The 16,975-nt window shown below is 36.7% G+C and overlaps 3 protein-coding genes across 3 annotated transcripts; 1 reads left to right on the top strand and 2 right to left on the bottom strand.

Moving 5' to 3' along the window:
* Positions 1-325: 325 nt before the first annotated feature.
* LOC106176093 (lysosomal proton-coupled steroid conjugate and bile acid symporter SLC46A3) lies at positions 326-4,450 on the bottom strand. Its single transcript, XM_087005893.1, has 6 exons — positions 3,257-4,450; positions 2,783-3,022; positions 2,521-2,604; positions 1,981-2,137; positions 1,692-1,765; positions 326-1,101 (listed from the first exon to the last, which is right to left on the bottom strand). Exons 1-6 carry the CDS (start codon positions 4,122-4,124, stop codon positions 1,046-1,048), a joined length of 1,479 nt encoding a protein of 492 aa, XP_086862019.1. The 5' UTR covers positions 4,125-4,450; the 3' UTR covers positions 326-1,045.
* A 1,568-nt stretch (positions 4,451-6,018) lies between these two features.
* LOC106176089 (otogelin-like protein) lies at positions 6,019-9,930 on the top strand. Its single transcript, XM_087005895.1, has 4 exons — positions 6,019-6,100; positions 6,195-6,273; positions 8,877-9,293; positions 9,488-9,930. The coding sequence occupies exons 2-4, from the start codon at positions 6,204-6,206 to the stop codon at positions 9,520-9,522; spliced, it is 522 nt and encodes a 173-aa protein (XP_086862021.1). The 5' UTR covers positions 6,019-6,100; positions 6,195-6,203; the 3' UTR covers positions 9,523-9,930.
* A 147-nt stretch (positions 9,931-10,077) lies between these two features.
* LOC106176087 (CDP-diacylglycerol--inositol 3-phosphatidyltransferase) lies at positions 10,078-15,762 on the bottom strand. Its single transcript, XM_013558311.2, has 6 exons — positions 15,179-15,762; positions 14,836-14,970; positions 14,524-14,677; positions 12,793-12,874; positions 12,408-12,489; positions 10,078-10,229 (listed from the first exon to the last, which is right to left on the bottom strand). Exons 1-6 carry the CDS (start codon positions 15,216-15,218, stop codon positions 10,099-10,101), a joined length of 624 nt encoding a protein of 207 aa, XP_013413765.1. The 5' UTR covers positions 15,219-15,762; the 3' UTR covers positions 10,078-10,098.
* Positions 15,763-16,975: the final 1,213 nt, after the last annotated feature.

Genomic DNA, 16,975 nt, shown 5'->3' with positions numbered 1-16,975 from the left:
TTTAACATTTCGCCTAATCTCCACGAATCGATATACCAATATATTAATTTTTTTTCATAAATCACGTGTTTGAGTTCTTAATTTGTAGTTTTTTAGTCACTCTTCGTAGAGAGTATTTTTTAAGGCGGGATAGGAATACATTTCAATCAGGATGAAAATTAAGGTTTTCCGCTATTTTTTGTTTAAATTATTTTGTCTTAATTTGCTATTATAGTATTTTACAATGTTCTGATTGATTTCAATACCGATATTGGAAATTAAAGGATAAATAAATAAAACGAGGCGGACTTTGTTACATGGAGCAATTTTTTCTTTCTTTTTATTAAAAATATTATTCGCCCGTACGCCCTTTGCGTTAGTGGAAATAGGCCTAATATCTAGTGATGTATTGTAAGCTATGCTTTTATAATTGTCTTTGCTTTTATAATTTTCTTTGGACATTGTATTTATTTATTTATTTATTTATTTATTTATTTATTGTTGGTTTCTATATTTATTCACTCATTTAATTATTTGTAGGAAACCTTGAAAATCTATCGTTCGATTTTCTCCAACATCGCACTCCCTTGCAAGGAACATGAATCCTGTTTCTCTACCCTCTACTGGTAGTTGGGTTATTTTTGTATTTTAAATTATCTATTTAATTTGTTTGTTTTACTCCATACACTGTACGTGAACCGTTTCTTTGATTAAAGTGTTGAAAGAATCAATGTTGAAAAAAGACATAAAGCATCTTATTTCTTAGTCTCTTCATGTTATTTTCATGAAAAAAAGGAATACAACTATTTAAAAGTCTCAGACAATCCAAAAGTGTATTTTTTGCTTGTTATATAAATTTGATATTTAGGTCTATAGTATAGTTTGATCAAACTTAATTTTTTCACTTGCTTTTTTCATATGTTTATTTTGCAACAAAATTAATAAAGTTACTTAATTGTTACGACCGATAACATTTATGTATATAACCAGTAATGTAACCAGTATATAACCGTTTAGGACTCAACAGGTAAAAACCCCGTTCCTTCCAGTGTTAACTTGTTTCCATTCAGACTGGGTATTGTTCCACATCTGTAATGACTTCATTCATTGCAATAGCTGAAACTGGAAGACAGACTAACCTTTATATTAAAATGACATAGAAAACCGTGGTAGGTACAGTAGGTTCAGGAAAACAACATTTAAAGTCTAAAAACAACATTTAACGATTAAAAAATCATTAAGATACTAAACAGAGTTTTAATGGTAGATAAGTACTCTCCAGACGCCCCACCAGAGGCCCCCTGAGTGATGACGTCCATGCTGTGTCATTGTTGTAGATGGCCAGAAATATTCACATAATTAGCCAGGGAAATGTCAGTAGATATATATATATATAGTGAATTTATCTCTTTGTTCACTAATAGTGTCTAGAAGATAAATATGGTACGCTAAGGCCGTTTTATGGGGCTTTTAGATTCATTCACCGTTATTCCGTTATTATAGGCCTATTAGGACACAAACCGAAAATTAAATGAAGTGTGAACTGGACAATTTCCCCTTTCTTTAAAGATAAAAGAAATACATATAACTCAACGACTTTAAAAAAAAAACAGTTTTTCAAATACTGGTACAGATAAACGGTGTGATAAACATAAACGTGCATATAGCATATACGACAATAAATAAAAAGTAAGCATGCATGTATCAGTTACCTGATTTGTCTAGCGTTGCAGTGCTATTCATTGTATCGTTTACTTCTGGTTTGGGCATACGGAACCGAATGATTCTGAGGCATAAAAATTGTATAAATTGTCTTAATATTAACACGTCCAGGATAATAAACAACCAGCAAATGTTATTCATAAAACAAACAAACAAACAAAATAATAATAATAATAGCAGAAAGAAATTACTAGTATCAAGCAACGGATAAAAAAACGAATAAGTCAGTCACCATTCCAGGTTTTCAAAATATAAGTTTAAAACATACAATGTACTTACATTGTTAGTACTATGGCCACTAGGAGAAGTACTGCACATAGCAGATAACTTAACCCGGGGAAGAAATGCAGCGTCTCTGGATACAAGTTATTAAAGATGACGCTTGACAAGAGGACGCTCAGAGACTGGGCGCTTCCAACGAATGCAAACGCTTTGCCTGTGAAAAAAAAACGGACTGCATAGTTCATTAATCGCCGATTAATCAAAGAATGGTATCAGTAGCTATATCAATATATCATCATTAAGTGTTAAACCGTTATACTTTCACGCATGTACTGGGTCATGTTGACCCAGGGCTCCAGAGTCTCCTCAACCACATTCCAAAATAAAGTGGCTGGTTTGGGCCCCGACATTTCAGGAAAGAAAAGGCACTTTTTCATGTTCTCCTGAAAAATGTTCACAAATTTCAAATTTTATTTTAAAAAATTGAATTTAGGAAGTTGAAGCCAAAAAAAAAATGTCTCCTCTCATTTTGATTCTTGATGTGTGAGCTCTCAAGTCTCTCAAGACAGAGTGAGAAAGAGAAAGAGAGAGACTCGCCTTGTTCGTGTTTTCCAACCATTCTTGCTACAACTGCCCTGAGCGCTGTGCTGCTAAACGCCGACAGCATGTTCGCAAAAGGCACTGAAATATATTGACAGATTTCTTAACACGAGTTTTTCAGTATTTTGTATCATCAGGTTTCAATGCGTGGCTTCGAATGAAAAATATAAATAATATTAATTTCAATAATTTATACCACAAGTTACATGAATAAACTGAAATAAAAATACTTGCATGCCTTCCTTAACGGCTCACCTACCTAACATAGCCATCCAGATAAATCGACTGAAAGCCAGCAACACCACTCCAAGAATGGCGCTTACGTGGCCCACGATGGCCACAGTGGTGTCATCCAGGGCCAGCTTTTTCACGACAGGCATGAAAAGGAACAGGGCTATCATCATCATGACGTTCTTCAAGGCAGCATAGATACCGTACAGGGTCAAGTTCCAGCCTGGGACCACATATCGCAGAAATAATAGAGTAAGAGTCATTGCAGCTGAAACAAAAAAAGAAGTCATGGAGCAACAAGTATGTTTTACACTCCAAACGCCCACCTATTCATTTCCACGAGAAGAAAACAGACAGGGGATATATTGTAACCAATTTTTTAAAAGATCATTGTTTTTAAAGATTATCGTTCTGAACTTATACTTATGATTCTGACAGAAAAACGTGTACTCTGGTATGTCCACGATGAGACCTTGGTTTTCTCCGTAAGTCATCCACTTACCTCCAATTGTTAAATTTGTCAGAATTAAAGTTATCAGAGACAGCCATAATATAAGTCTGCGATATTCCTCTCTTTTAACAAAGAAACATTTCATGGAGTCAATGAAATGGTTGCAATCGAACAATCTTGCACAGAGATTTCGTTCTTGTTTTGACATCGCCTCCTGCTCCTTGCTTTCTGTGGAAATTGGATTCTTTATCCACAACAATGTGTAAATTAGAGCCACCGCGGCGGAAGAAGTGGAGACTCCGAAGGTAGCAGGAAACCCAAAGTTTTCCACAAGCAGACCAGAGATGCCTAACCCTATTGCTCCGGCCAGTTGCAGGACACCTTCGGTGACGCTGATTCGAACCAAGCGCTCTTTGTTCCCCTTTGACACGACGGCCACGTAGCTGTAGGCTGAGAGCAAAAACGTCGCAATGCCCCCAAGAATACCCGAGGAGAAATAGCTTATCAAAACGAAAGCGGGATGCCAGTCAATGAATATCGAGTTCAAAAGAAAATTAGAGTGCATTATCAGTAGACCAATAATCGGGATGACTATAGGTATTTTACGATTTATTTGATCGCCCCAAGATCCCATGAAAGATGCTGCAATCATTGACGGGAATGTTTCTAGGCAAATGCTGTAAAAGAACCAGCGTGAGCTCTCGGTTTGGACGTAGTCTCTCTCCACGTCGTGAAACGTTAGATTGCTACAAATTTCTTCTGATTTGTATTTGCCCATGCACACTTTCTCGATGTAAAGAGCCTGGGCTGCGGGCCAGGAACAGTACAGAGACAATATATAGAGAAACGTGGCGGGTTCTATTGTGATGACCAGCCTCATGTCGTGTTTGTGGTCCATCCACCATTTTTTCAGCGCCATTTCTACCAGACAGACGGTCGCCCTCCTCGAGATGGATGAATCCTTAGTTTGTCAAAAGATATCACATCAAAGTTCGTCCGTCTCGTTGAGGTTACAATCCTTGTGTGTCATGCGATCAGGCCCAAGCCTATGATCAAGTGCGTCGACTGTCTCCATTTCTTGATAGACAAATGATGTTGTCTGTACTAAGCAAATAATTAATGGTCTTTAATCAGTAAAGATATATGGGACAGCATCTTATATCTAAAGCATACTTCTGGAGAATGTAACCGTCATTATGCAAATAAAAAATAAAATTCTGAAATTCTTATTCCCGACGGTGTAAATGCCTGCAATTTGTCGATGCGAAGACATATGAACATTTTTTTCATCATCGACAATTTGGATCCATAAAAAAACATCACTTAAATGTAATATTCAATCACATAACACCCTTCCCCTTGAATGTGAGCAAGTTCATCATAAGTAAGTTATCAAACAACTTGACCTGGTCTTACTCTGTAGCTATCGAAGACGAAGTACTATCTGTACATAAGACCAGATATTACGTGTAGTAGTCTAAACATATAACTTCTTCATTGGGTTTTATCTCTAGAAATGCAGATAATTGATAACCAAGGCTTTGGTAAGTATTCGCTTATCAGTGATGGTTTATGTCAAGACAGTAGGGTCACAAATTGACTTCATTTGCTCGTAATCCAAAAAAGTTCAAAAGAAAAATAATTTGAAAGGCTTGTCAGGATTCTAGGACAATTCCCCCCCCCCCCCCCCGGACAATTCCCCTCCCAGGACAACCCCCCCCCCCCCCTCCGGACGATCCCCCCCCCCCCCCAAGAAATAGATATTTATATACAAATATAAAGTAGAAAGTGAAAAGTTTAAAACATTTCTTACTTTTTATTGATATTTTTAGTGTGAAAATACAACTTCATCATGAAACAAATTCTTTTATAACAAATTCCTTTTTCATTGAGTAGCCTACAAGTACAGAAAGATTTATTTAATATCTAATCAAAGTATAACCACTTATCCTTCAGGTAAAGGTGGGGTAAACAGATGAACGGGTAAACAGATATTTTATTAATATTTTTAGTGTGGTGGGTGGTGGGTAGTGGTCAAGCAACTAAAAGTGACAAATAGTCAAAGGGATACCTGGATAAACGAGACAATCTGTTTACCACACCTCTATCTAGAGGTGCACCTTGATTCAAGACTTACTCAATCAAGGGGGGGTGGGGTAATAAAGCAATTAAAAGTAACAGTTAATTCATCAAAGGGTTACCTGGATGAATGAGAACGTCTGTTTACCCTCCTTTTCCTGGAGATATACTTTGATCAGATTATTAATAAAATGTTCCGTACTCCTATCTTGAAAATTTTATGTACTTGTACTCCATGAAAGTAATTTGTTTAATGAAATTAATATTATTTATCCTCCAGTTGCATCATCACACTAAGAAATATTCAGAAAATGGATGAAAAGATTTGAACTTTGTACTCTTTACTTTATATTTAATTTATTTATTTATATTTTATTTAATTTATTTATAATTATATAAATATATATTATTCGGGGGGGAATCGTCCGGGGGGAATTGTCCTGATACCGCTTGTCAGGTGGTGCAGTAATAAGCATGTGTATAGTAAAACACTAGGGTTTCTCTAGCTTGTTGTTTTTGCATAGGTTTCAAATAATTGTGATGCAAAGGTAGAAATATAAGGTGTAGTCCAATAGCGAAGTCTGCTTAAGGTATATATACATTGTAACCCAAGCAGTATGACGACAAAGGAAATAATTGTATGAGTGACATTTAACTGAAAAGCCTTATGCAATTTCATTGGTTATTTTAGTCGAACAAACTGAAAAAGTGTCACGATTGAGCGGTGAGAACCAGCGTCTGGGATGTCAAATACGCGCTGGTTCTCACGGATATTACGTCTTGGCAGTAGCCTTCTGTAGATATGCCTTTGGTTTGGTAAGCCTAATTTAATAATCCTGAACTGAAGATTGTATGGTTCATATTTAGGTTTAAACTTGTCCCTTTTATATTCATTCCTAACTGATTCCAGGGTGCAGACATGTTCCAAACACCGTGGTACTTTGTTTTGTTCATGTGCGTTTCCATGACGCTCGGACAAGCGGATAAAGGTAAGTAAAGCTATTCATCGTGTATGCACTCTCTCTTGCATCGCTGAGAGGTAGTCAGTGGTCTAGCTGAAACCACAAAGGACAGACTAGAATGTTTTCATTTAATTAAAATGCATATCCTATGTTTAAAACATTTAATACAGGGCCGTAGCCTGAGCAAAATGCCAGGGGGGGCAGTAAGCGGACACGAGGGGGCGAAGCTACCGAGGGGGGAGGGTGTGGTGTGTAAAATTCCAAATTCCAGGGGCGGCAGCTGCCCCCCCTGCCCCCCCGGAGGCTACGGCCCTGTAATAGCAATAGTTGGCATTGAAACGCCGCTCTAAATGTTCTTCAGTAAAAATATACATGTACACTGTAAAAACTAGGTCTGTATGATTGGGTACACTTTGTAAATTGTGCATTATGAAACGAATTCGATCCATATCTTTGATAATGATATTAATTCTGTATTTTTCACGTTCTTTCTCAGTATACTATATCAGATCACAAAACTACCCAGCCTCTTCTTGGGGCTATGATGTCAAAGGCGAGGCTTACATCATGACGGGGCTCGACCAGCGTCTTTTTCGTATCATCACCCCGGGTCTCACAGAACAACCGGGCACCATTTCCTTCGAATCCTACGACAAACCGGGCTATTTTTTACGTCACTATGGGGGTGAATTACACCTAGAGCATTCTAGCCAACCGAGAAATTCGCACATCTTTGCTCAAGACGCGACATTTTTCGTACGGGAAAATAAATGGTTTCCAGAGTACGCTGCATACGAATCTGTCAATTATCCTGGGTCCTTTATCCGCCACAGTTCGTCCCGTCTGCGAATCGATAAGTCGGACGGTTCTGATCTGTTTAAGAAGGATTCCAGCTTCATACTGACTACTGGGAGTAAGTTATAGTGAAGTTTCTTAAACCTGTAGTATCTTCCTAAATAAGCAATATTGATTTCTCAAGACATGGCATACATGTACCTTTCTCGGGTGATGAAAAATTGCCAAAAGCAACGTTTAATGGTGATAATGGGGTGTACATTTTAAAAAAACTATTCACTTGACATACGTCAAGGTTTGCGCTAAAATCTTTGGTAGTTCCTTTTTTTTTCAAAATACACTTTTTATCTTTTTTCTTTTAAGGCGACCTGCCACAGCCTGGCATTGTTGGAAAATAACCACCTGGGAGTTGTCATTATGGTGGGGATCCAAAAATAATCTGAAGATTTCTGAGTATGGCATCTGACAACTGACAGTGGATATTCTCAATTTTAAGTCATCTTTCGGGTTCTGATACACTTTGATTAATAACATTAATGCATACACATCCAAACATCACTCAAAAACAAACCATCACTTAAAAAGAAAGAACACGTTATTTCACTGGAATTCACCAACAATCTCCCAGTAACGTGTACAAACATAAGAGTGTTTTCCTGTTAGTTTCAGATACCACCTTCTTCACTCAGTTAAACTTGATGTAATTGCCCCAGCCTCAGACCTCCCTGGTCTGAGACAATATGTTTCTTCCTAGGAGATAAATGTTGTGTAACCCAGGTTGGTTGCTGATTTTGTAGGTGAACGATGAATAAAATGAACACAGTAGCCAGCGTTGTAGTTTCCTTACATCTTTATTCTCCATACACGGGCTACAGGCTACAGGCAGGAACAGCCTTAGGTACATCTGTTTATAACCCAGTCAGTGCGTTTTTTAAGGAAATGCTTGAGTGAGTGATATATAACTGTAAAGACATACAATTTTAGCAGTTTAATTAGTGAAACGTCTTTCTAAAACACCACAAACAAAAATCGAAAGGGTGTCACGACTGGGCGGTGAGAATCAGCGTCTGTGGTGTCAAATATGTGAAGGATCTCACGGAGATAACACCAAAATTACGCCTTGGCAACGACCTTCTGCAGACATGCATTTGGTTTGATTACCCTGGATTACTAATCCTGTCTATTTAACTATGAACTGAAGGATGGTTCGTTCATATTTAGACTTGAACTTGTCCCTTTTCCATTCATTCCCTGCTGGTTCCAGGGTTCAGACATGCCGCAAGTGCCGTGGTACTTTGCTTTGCTCTTGTGTGTCTCCATGGCACATGGACAAGGTAAGTTAAGCTGTTCATCGTGAATTCCACTCACTCTGGCATAGCCAGGGGTAGTCAGTGGACTGACCGAAAACTCAAGGCAAGCTAACTAATTTATTTATTTATTTATTTATTTAATTATTTAATAGAAACGCATATCGTGTGTTTATAACATTTTAATAGGATTAGTTGTAATTAAAACCCCGAAATGCAAGACCGCTGTCTATGGTAATAACGGCTTAATAAGAAATATGGTCGAACTCCAAAACAAACCTTAAAAAAGCATATATGCATACAGTGTTTTGAGATAATGGGCCTTTTAGAGGAAAGTAGGCTATTGATCAAACGCCTTTTCAAGGAATGTCCCCTCCAAATGTTCTTCAAATGAAAAATGCACTCTAAATACTTGGTCTGTATTAAAAAACGTTGTCTGTATGGTTAGGCGCTCATTGTGCAGTATGTAGCTAATTCTATATATTTAATACATGATATTAATTCTCTATTATTCATATACTCTCTCAGTATACTACATCAGATCACAAAACTACCCAGCGTACACGTGGGGCTATGATGTCAAAGGCGAGGCCTACATCATGACGGAGCTCGGCCAGCGACTTTTCCGCATCATCACCCCGGGTCTCACAGAGCAACCAAACACCATTTCCTTTGAATCCTACGACCATCCGGGATACTTTTTACGTCACTACGGATATAAATTACACCTGGAGCACTCAAGCCGACCGAGAAATTCGCACATCTTTGCTCAGGACTCAACATTTTTCGTACGAGAAAATAAATGGTTTCCTGAGTACACTGCATACGAGTCTGTCAATTTTCCTGGGTACTTTATACGCCATAGAGGATACCGTTTGCAAATCAATAAGTTGGACGGTTCTGATCTGTTTAAGAAAGATTCCAGTTTCGTACTGAATGTTGGAAGTAAGCAATATTGAAGTTTAAATATTCTGTTTTGGTTTCTCAAAGTAATGTCATTCTCAAGTGATGGAAAATTTCCAAAACACCATTGATAAGTTTCAATGTATTATTATTTTGACATGCGTCAGGATTTGCGCTAAAGCCTGTGATGGTTTGACTTTTTCAAAATACACTGTTATGCTCTTTATTCTTTTAAGGTGACTGTCGACAGCCTGCCATTGTAGGGAAATAACCGCTTGGGAGTTGCGGTTATGAGGTGGTTCCAAATTATTATCTGAAGATATCTGACTATGTCTGGGGACAATTACTGACAGCGGGCATTCCGATATTTAAGTCATTTTTCTGGCTCTGATACACTTTGATTGAATACATGCACAAATATACGCTGAAGAACGACCATCAATGGAAAAGAAAGAACACGTTTATTTCCTTGGAATTCACCAATCATTTTTCACCAACGTGCACAACAAATAGAGTGTTGTCTAATTAGTTTTATGAATACCTATTATTACTCTTTACACCAATATAAACTTGGTAAAGAACGTTCCAACATAAAGATTTCAATAAACTGAGTTAATCCTTCCTACCGCACTGGAATTTCGTGTAATACCACTTCAAGGTATTAAATCTGGTACATGAACGCTTTGAGTCCATAGTTCTCGAAACAGGTGGTACATTGATGTTGCAATGGTTCTGGTACTGAACACAAACAAGGTTGAAGTGTTGGATCTCTGATTGGCCATTCTTGCATTTTCTTTAGCATGGGTTAAAGCTGCTTGGACGACGTCTCACACGCGTCAGCTTATGTCTATGTGTCAATGGCAGCCATACGGAAACTTGCAGTGTGAAGCATGCTCAGATTTATTACGATTTGTACAATTTCCACTGGGGCGCATGCAACGCAGATCAGCTGCCAAACTCCCCATGCACTGCCTGGAACTACATTACAACAATAAAAGCAATTACGATACAATTGTTATTTTTACGGTTGGCACAATATAGGGTATAAAGTTCTAAATACACATATTTATTGAAACAAGGCAGCAAAGCTGTCAAATGTACAGACAAAAAACAGAAAATAAAGATGCAAAAAAAGTAATTTTCTCAATTTTGATGCAATGACAAATAATGCTTATAATAGCACTGTCAGTCAACACTGAATTTTAATCATGCACAACAGGTAACATGTCAATAACAGGAGCGGACCCAGAGATATTTTCTGACAGTATTCGAAAGTATCTTTTTTGATCAATCCTCCATTTTGATGGTCTTCCAACAGAAAAAAAATAGATACCAGTCAATTTAAACTTAATAACCTGACTGACTTCCGGAAGACCCAGAAGATGGTCTCAATCCACCCCTTCAATAAGATTACAGTTTCAGGACCATGAAACTTCAAATTCACATGATGAAAGTCTCAATATTTGAATAAATATGTAAAAAATAGGTCATTTTGTCAATTTTGATGCAATAATAAATAATACTGTCAATCAACACTGAATTTTAATCATGAACAACAGATAACATGGTCAATAACAGGAGTGAACAGGAGAGATATTTTCTGACAGTATTCCAAATTATCTTTGTTGATCCATCCTCCATTTTTGATGGTATTCCAACAGAAAAAATAGATACCCGTCAATGTAAACATTAAAATCTGACTATCTCCCAGAAGGCCCAGAAGACAGTCTCATTCAGCCCCTGCAATAAGATTACAGTTTCAAGACCACAAGAGTTCAAATTCACATAATGGAAATCACAATATGTGAACAATGATAACAGTGTATAAAATAATATTACATAATGTTTAAAGACATAAAAAAACCAATACAATTGCTCATGTGGAAACAAAGAAAATGCACAGCACTTCTGGTGGATGGGAGTTAAAAATCACATTTTGAAGATGCTGGTGTTTGAAAAATAATTTAAATTTTTTTTTTAAATAACATGTAAAAAATTCCAATAAAGCTGCTATTCAAACTTTTAATCTAGCTGTATTAACTTGATATGAATAACCCCACCAAGTTTGAGAAAAATAAGGCACTGTTATTCATCTATAGCATGTTGGCATAACACATTTTTTGTTGTAAATTTATTTGCAATATTAAACACCATTTATCTGCATAATTATCACCATATCCTAATTAAATGTGACACAGTTAAGAGAGCTAAACCTACGGGACTTTACAGGGAAATCTCAACGAGTGTTTTATGTAATCTCATTTAATGGCCAATTGAAAATTAATGAGTAGGCAAGTGACTTTATAGACCTTAATTTAATTAGTGATCACCCAAGGGACAATTTTATAGACTGACATCCATACAGTACCATCATATAGCACAAGGTGTTGCATACATGCTGAAAAAAGTGAAAAAACAGCATTACTTCTCTAAAAATGACCTGATCATGCTGATTTTCAAACTTAACCTGCGTAATATGAATATTCATCAGTTCTGCAAGTTTCAAGCCAAAAGGTAAAATGGTTTTCCACTTATCATGTTATCGGTGCTGCATATATGCTGAAAAAAGTGAAAAAACTGCGTAACTCCCCTAAAAATGGCCCAATCATGCTGATTTTCAAACTTGACCTGCTAATTATGAATATTCATCAGTTTTGTAAGTTTCAAGCCAAAAAGTAAAATGATTTTCCACTTATTGTGTTATCGGTGCTGCATATATGCTGAAAAAAGTGAAAAAACAGCATAACTTCCCTAAAAATGACCCAATCATGCTGATTTTCGAACTCGACCTGCGTATTATGAATATTCATCAGTTCTGCAGGTTTCAAGCCAAAAGATAAAACGGTTCTTCACTTATCGTGTTATCGGTGAAAGTGCACGGCGACGACGACAGACGCAGATGATGGCTATATGTACAGACACATCTGTGTCTGTACATAAAAAGAAAGACGGACTCTATCCAACCAACCGTCTTTCATTTACTACTCATAACGAATTATAGATTATCCTATCATGTCGTTTCTGGTCACCTAAATTAATTTTGCTGGCCGATCTTACAAGGAAAAAATGAAAGGAAAATCTATGCTGGGACCCACAGAAGACCACACTAATTATATTACATAAAATATATGCATCTTATCTTTTGGCAGTACTCACCTCTTGGTCCTGGGGTGATGGTTACAAGGTAAAGCAAGCCGAAAAAAGTCATGCTGCCGTAGAATACTACATCTAGAAAAAGCTAATGAAGAATATATAACATATGATAATGTAAGAAATAAAATCATTGACTTTAATCGAAAACATAATTAAGGAATTTCCACCATGGATTCTGTAAGGATGAATATCAACATGTATAGTACAAATATTTAGATTCTGCAGTTATAGTTTTTCTGAAATACATGTATTTCTGCTGGAAATATACAAAAAACCATAAGAATTTTACAATCTAATTCATATGCCTAACGAAACAGACACACTCATATGCCGAAAAACAAACTCCAGCGAAAACAAAACATTTACTTCGGAAGGTCGAAAGTCTTACCGGATTGCCGTAGTAAAGCATCAGAAGGGGACCGATCTCAGGATCGACGATTTTATGACTTTTGTAACCAAGCAAAACTGAACTGAAATTACATCAATCAAAAATCATCAAAAATGATTTGGACTGCGTCATACAGTACAGTGGACACGCTTTCTCTTCTCGCTTTCAAACAGATCCAACTACTAGTACATCATTATTTAGAGGGGAAACATTCATAAATTTAGTTTCAAGTTTCATGCTATGAATATCATATAAAATCACTTGAACATCGCACAGTATAGAAATGAAAATGCGAACATATCACCTTTTCCTCAATGTGTCATTTATAAACCCACTCAATATTTCAAATACACGGCGAAAAGAAAAATCCACTGTTTATTTTAAAGGTCCACTGTAGAAATTGTCTGATGTTTTCTTAATCTGAAGCAAATTATTGTTTGTAGCCTACATTGACATTCCGGCACTCTTGCATTCTTGCAGTCTTGTTAAAAATGATAGAATATTGCAATAAAATATTACATTTGCGATTACAATAAGCTAAAACTAACAAACTGTGCAGTATTATTATTATTCAACCAGCATATTATTTTTTTTATCAGTATTTCATGTTCTATGTTCAAAGTACAGTATATTTGCTAACTACACCAAGAAATCTCGCTTCATCAGAAAACGACATGCCTGCAAATGACGCGTTTAACGGCAATGAGGTTGTCGGGTCCATTCCTAGCGGCGGTTTTTCTACTGATGGTCCAAAAAGTTTCCTTATGAGTACACCTTGGTCCAGGCCAAGAATAAGAAGTCTGCTGTTGTCTGATCCTTTGGCAGCCAGGGTTTTGCTGTGGTTGTGCCATTGTCCCTCTGAGTAGATGCTGACAATTTTCTCTTTTGGCGACATATCTGGTAGAGTATACGATTCTTCCAAGTTTTAGTTTTACGGGTTGTGTACTTTGCTTTGTTCGCTGCCGCTAAACGATCTTACCAACAGTTCCTTGAAGAACAGCAATGTTCTTTTGTTTGCGTGGGCGCAAAGCACCACATCCACAAAAATTATACCAAGCGCTCTCTCTTTGGCTTTAAGACAAGACATTGACACCTTTTAAATGTGCTGAACATAATTGACTTACAACAGCAAATACCAGATACTGCGCCATAAGTGTACAATTGGCTTGCCATTCTGCCCAGATATGTTATACAGGGCACACAACTCTAACCTATAACGTTTATTTTGAATTACTCAAGGAATTTTGTAACTTGTAACTTTCGTAACTTGAAAATTGTTTATTAGTCAATGCTTCAACAAGCTACATGTTCATGTATACATAACAGATTTTGTGGCAATTATCACAATGAGCTTTGAAACCATAATTATACCTCTAATTTCCAAAATATTCCATCATTTTGGCAATATTAGTGTGGTTAACAGGTGTCTGGGCATGACGTCCCAAAAATAATGTTATGTTTTTAATACTTGATGTGCATTTGACCTAGTGTAATAGCCTGACTACCTCAGTTTGCGCCTGATAGTTTGTCATTAAAGTGATAATAAGTGAAAATGATGCGAATTAGGAGAACATTTTGCGCATACCATTAAATACTAAAAGCACGCTAGATATGAGCAAATTCTGTGTACAGTTACACATAACATGCTTGGTATGGGTGGAATTTTTTAAAACCTTATTCTACTGGTAAAATTATTTAAATCCATTTCAATAAAACTTAAAAAGAACACACCTGTACATGTACATCCAATGGCTGGATATGTCCAAACACGTAAGAGCAGAAAACACATTTGCGTAACTGGGATAACACAGACCAAGTCTAGTCAGCATACATAGCAAAGTACATCTGTCTATCAGCATATCCAGCAGAGACCCAAACACTGAAACTATGCACGTTTTCAATTTTATTATTATTTTTTTTAATATTCTTACATGTAGCCTATCAAAACAATGTATAATATAAATACAAATATTACTCATTAATGTAGCTAAAACCGTTAGTTTTGCTTGCTGTCATGAAAATAATACTGGTGCAACCATTTACCTTGTTGAAGATGTCTTGCAAAATGTCCGTCAACCATGTCCAGAGAGATGCTTACTATATACAGCCAGAATGCTGCGTATTGCTTTGAAGGCATAAGACAAAATGCAACCAATGCAATACCTATTCTGAGGTATCCTATATTTAAAATGAAACTCGTGTATACAAAGATATGTGTGGCGTTCAAAAATACGTGGCTGCAATGTCGCTATTAGGTCATCATTACAAGTTACTTTTTAAATGTACAAACAATACCGCAGTAAATATGTTAGGTCGTCACTCATTATTTAAATCTTTTAAATAATCATTGTTTAAAATTACAATTTGCCAGAAGAAAATCACTTGCCTATGATGTTCGGGACAAAAAAGAACACTTTGTTAGCCATCGGAAATGATCCTTGTGCCAAATACAGAACTGCTAGATTTTCAGCCCTTCAGTGCGTCATGTTTTGTGTACCACTGGTTTTAAAATTTCACGGCTGCAGCCCTTGCTTATATCAAGTTTCAAGACAGTTTATGCCCCAGTGTCAATTACGACCGATGTTGACAACAATATCAGTTGATCAGTTTAGTCCGTTTAGCAACATTACCCGCACGAAAACGAAGTAGATACAGACCCGCCGGAAAGTCCATACTTACTCTGCGGGTCGCTGCGGGTTGTTCATACGGCCTGGAGCGGTAACCATGGAAATAACATTGTCATCCATGCGTTGTTTGGTTTCTGTTAACAATAGTACCATGCCCTGCCCCGTCGGATAATTATCGTGTCTTAATTTCTGCTAGCAAAAGAGCCTAACCCTAGCTCGATGAGATAAAGATCGAAGCTGAGCGTGGTCGCAATAAAGTGTTCGTCCAAGCGTTAATTGACCTTTAATGCGCGGTGGCTTCACTCTACATTGATCACTCTACTCTGATACGGAGATTTTAAGTATAAGAACGTGCCAACAATGATTTTTAAAAATGACTTTACCAAAAAGATTCGGTGATGAAAGCAACTTTCGTGTACATTTTGGCTATGAATTGATTGAATTCACATAGAGCTGAATAAATGAATTTATGAATTTATGAAAGATCAAATAAAACACTACTCGTACTTGTACATGTAATATTTATTAAACACGATGAAACTTTATTTATATAGTAGGTCCTGATATTTCTATTTGCTTTGTTCATGGATGGAATGTATTTTTTCCAAAAAAGACTTGTCAGTTGTTTGAGTAATAAACTGGCCCGTTATCGAATATCAAAAATTTCTTTATTTGACAAGGTGAAGGGTGGCCGGCCGAAAGACTGACTCCTTGGTTCTGCAGCACACAAAGTAGGAAGAATTATAATTAAACACGCGTAAAATGTTATTAAAGAAATTAGCCTAAATTTTGATACAAATGTTTCTCTATTAACGCAGCACCTATGTACTTCAAAACGATAAAAATAGTTAATGTTCACGACCTTTACTCCAAACTTAACCAAAAACTTTCTTCATACTTAAAACCATCAAAGAAAATTAATTTAAAAAGCTGGATTACAATCTTTCGGGTTAACTTCACTGTTTGGCACGTGTCATCTCACATTAATTAACAATCAGTTCAGGTTAGCTTTATTCTTGCCGGGTAAACACAGTGCTGAAGCTTTGACTATTACATAATCACTACTGTGTGACACGCGTCATCTAAAATTAATGTTAACATTGCGATGACGCTCTTCAATTCAAACTATTCAATTTTACCTAATTATCAATCACCTGACACGTGTCAACAAGATTGTTTGTCTATCTGGACTTCCTAAATGGCCAGTAAGTATTTTGTATAATATGGCATGTTTATATTACTGATTTCTGTGCCATCGTGTTACCTGCCAAGTTAACGGTATAAATCGACACTCAAATTTTCCAAATCATCACAATTCCAAGAAGCCTCTTAGCGATTATGTACGTTTGCGTATCATCGGCCTCCGAGAACAAGGGGTGCGATTTAAAAACATCACCGCCCAAACGGAAAATGAAGACCATAAAGTGTCGCGACAGGCAATTTACTAAGTGTTAAAGAAATACAACGAAGGACTCTCTTTGCATCAGTTATAATATAAACTTAAGTGAGGCAATTAAGAAGGAGCAGAGCGTGTTTGTTGAACCAACTGTGGGCGT

The sequence above is a fragment of the Lingula anatina genome, chromosome 2, assembly GCF_051362555.1.
Source record: "Lingula anatina isolate TDL-2025a chromosome 2, LinAna3.0, whole genome shotgun sequence".
NCBI classification, from domain to species: Eukaryota; Metazoa; Brachiopoda; class Lingulata; order Lingulida; family Lingulidae; genus Lingula; species Lingula anatina.
This window is presented reverse-complemented; position numbering and strand designations above follow the sequence as displayed.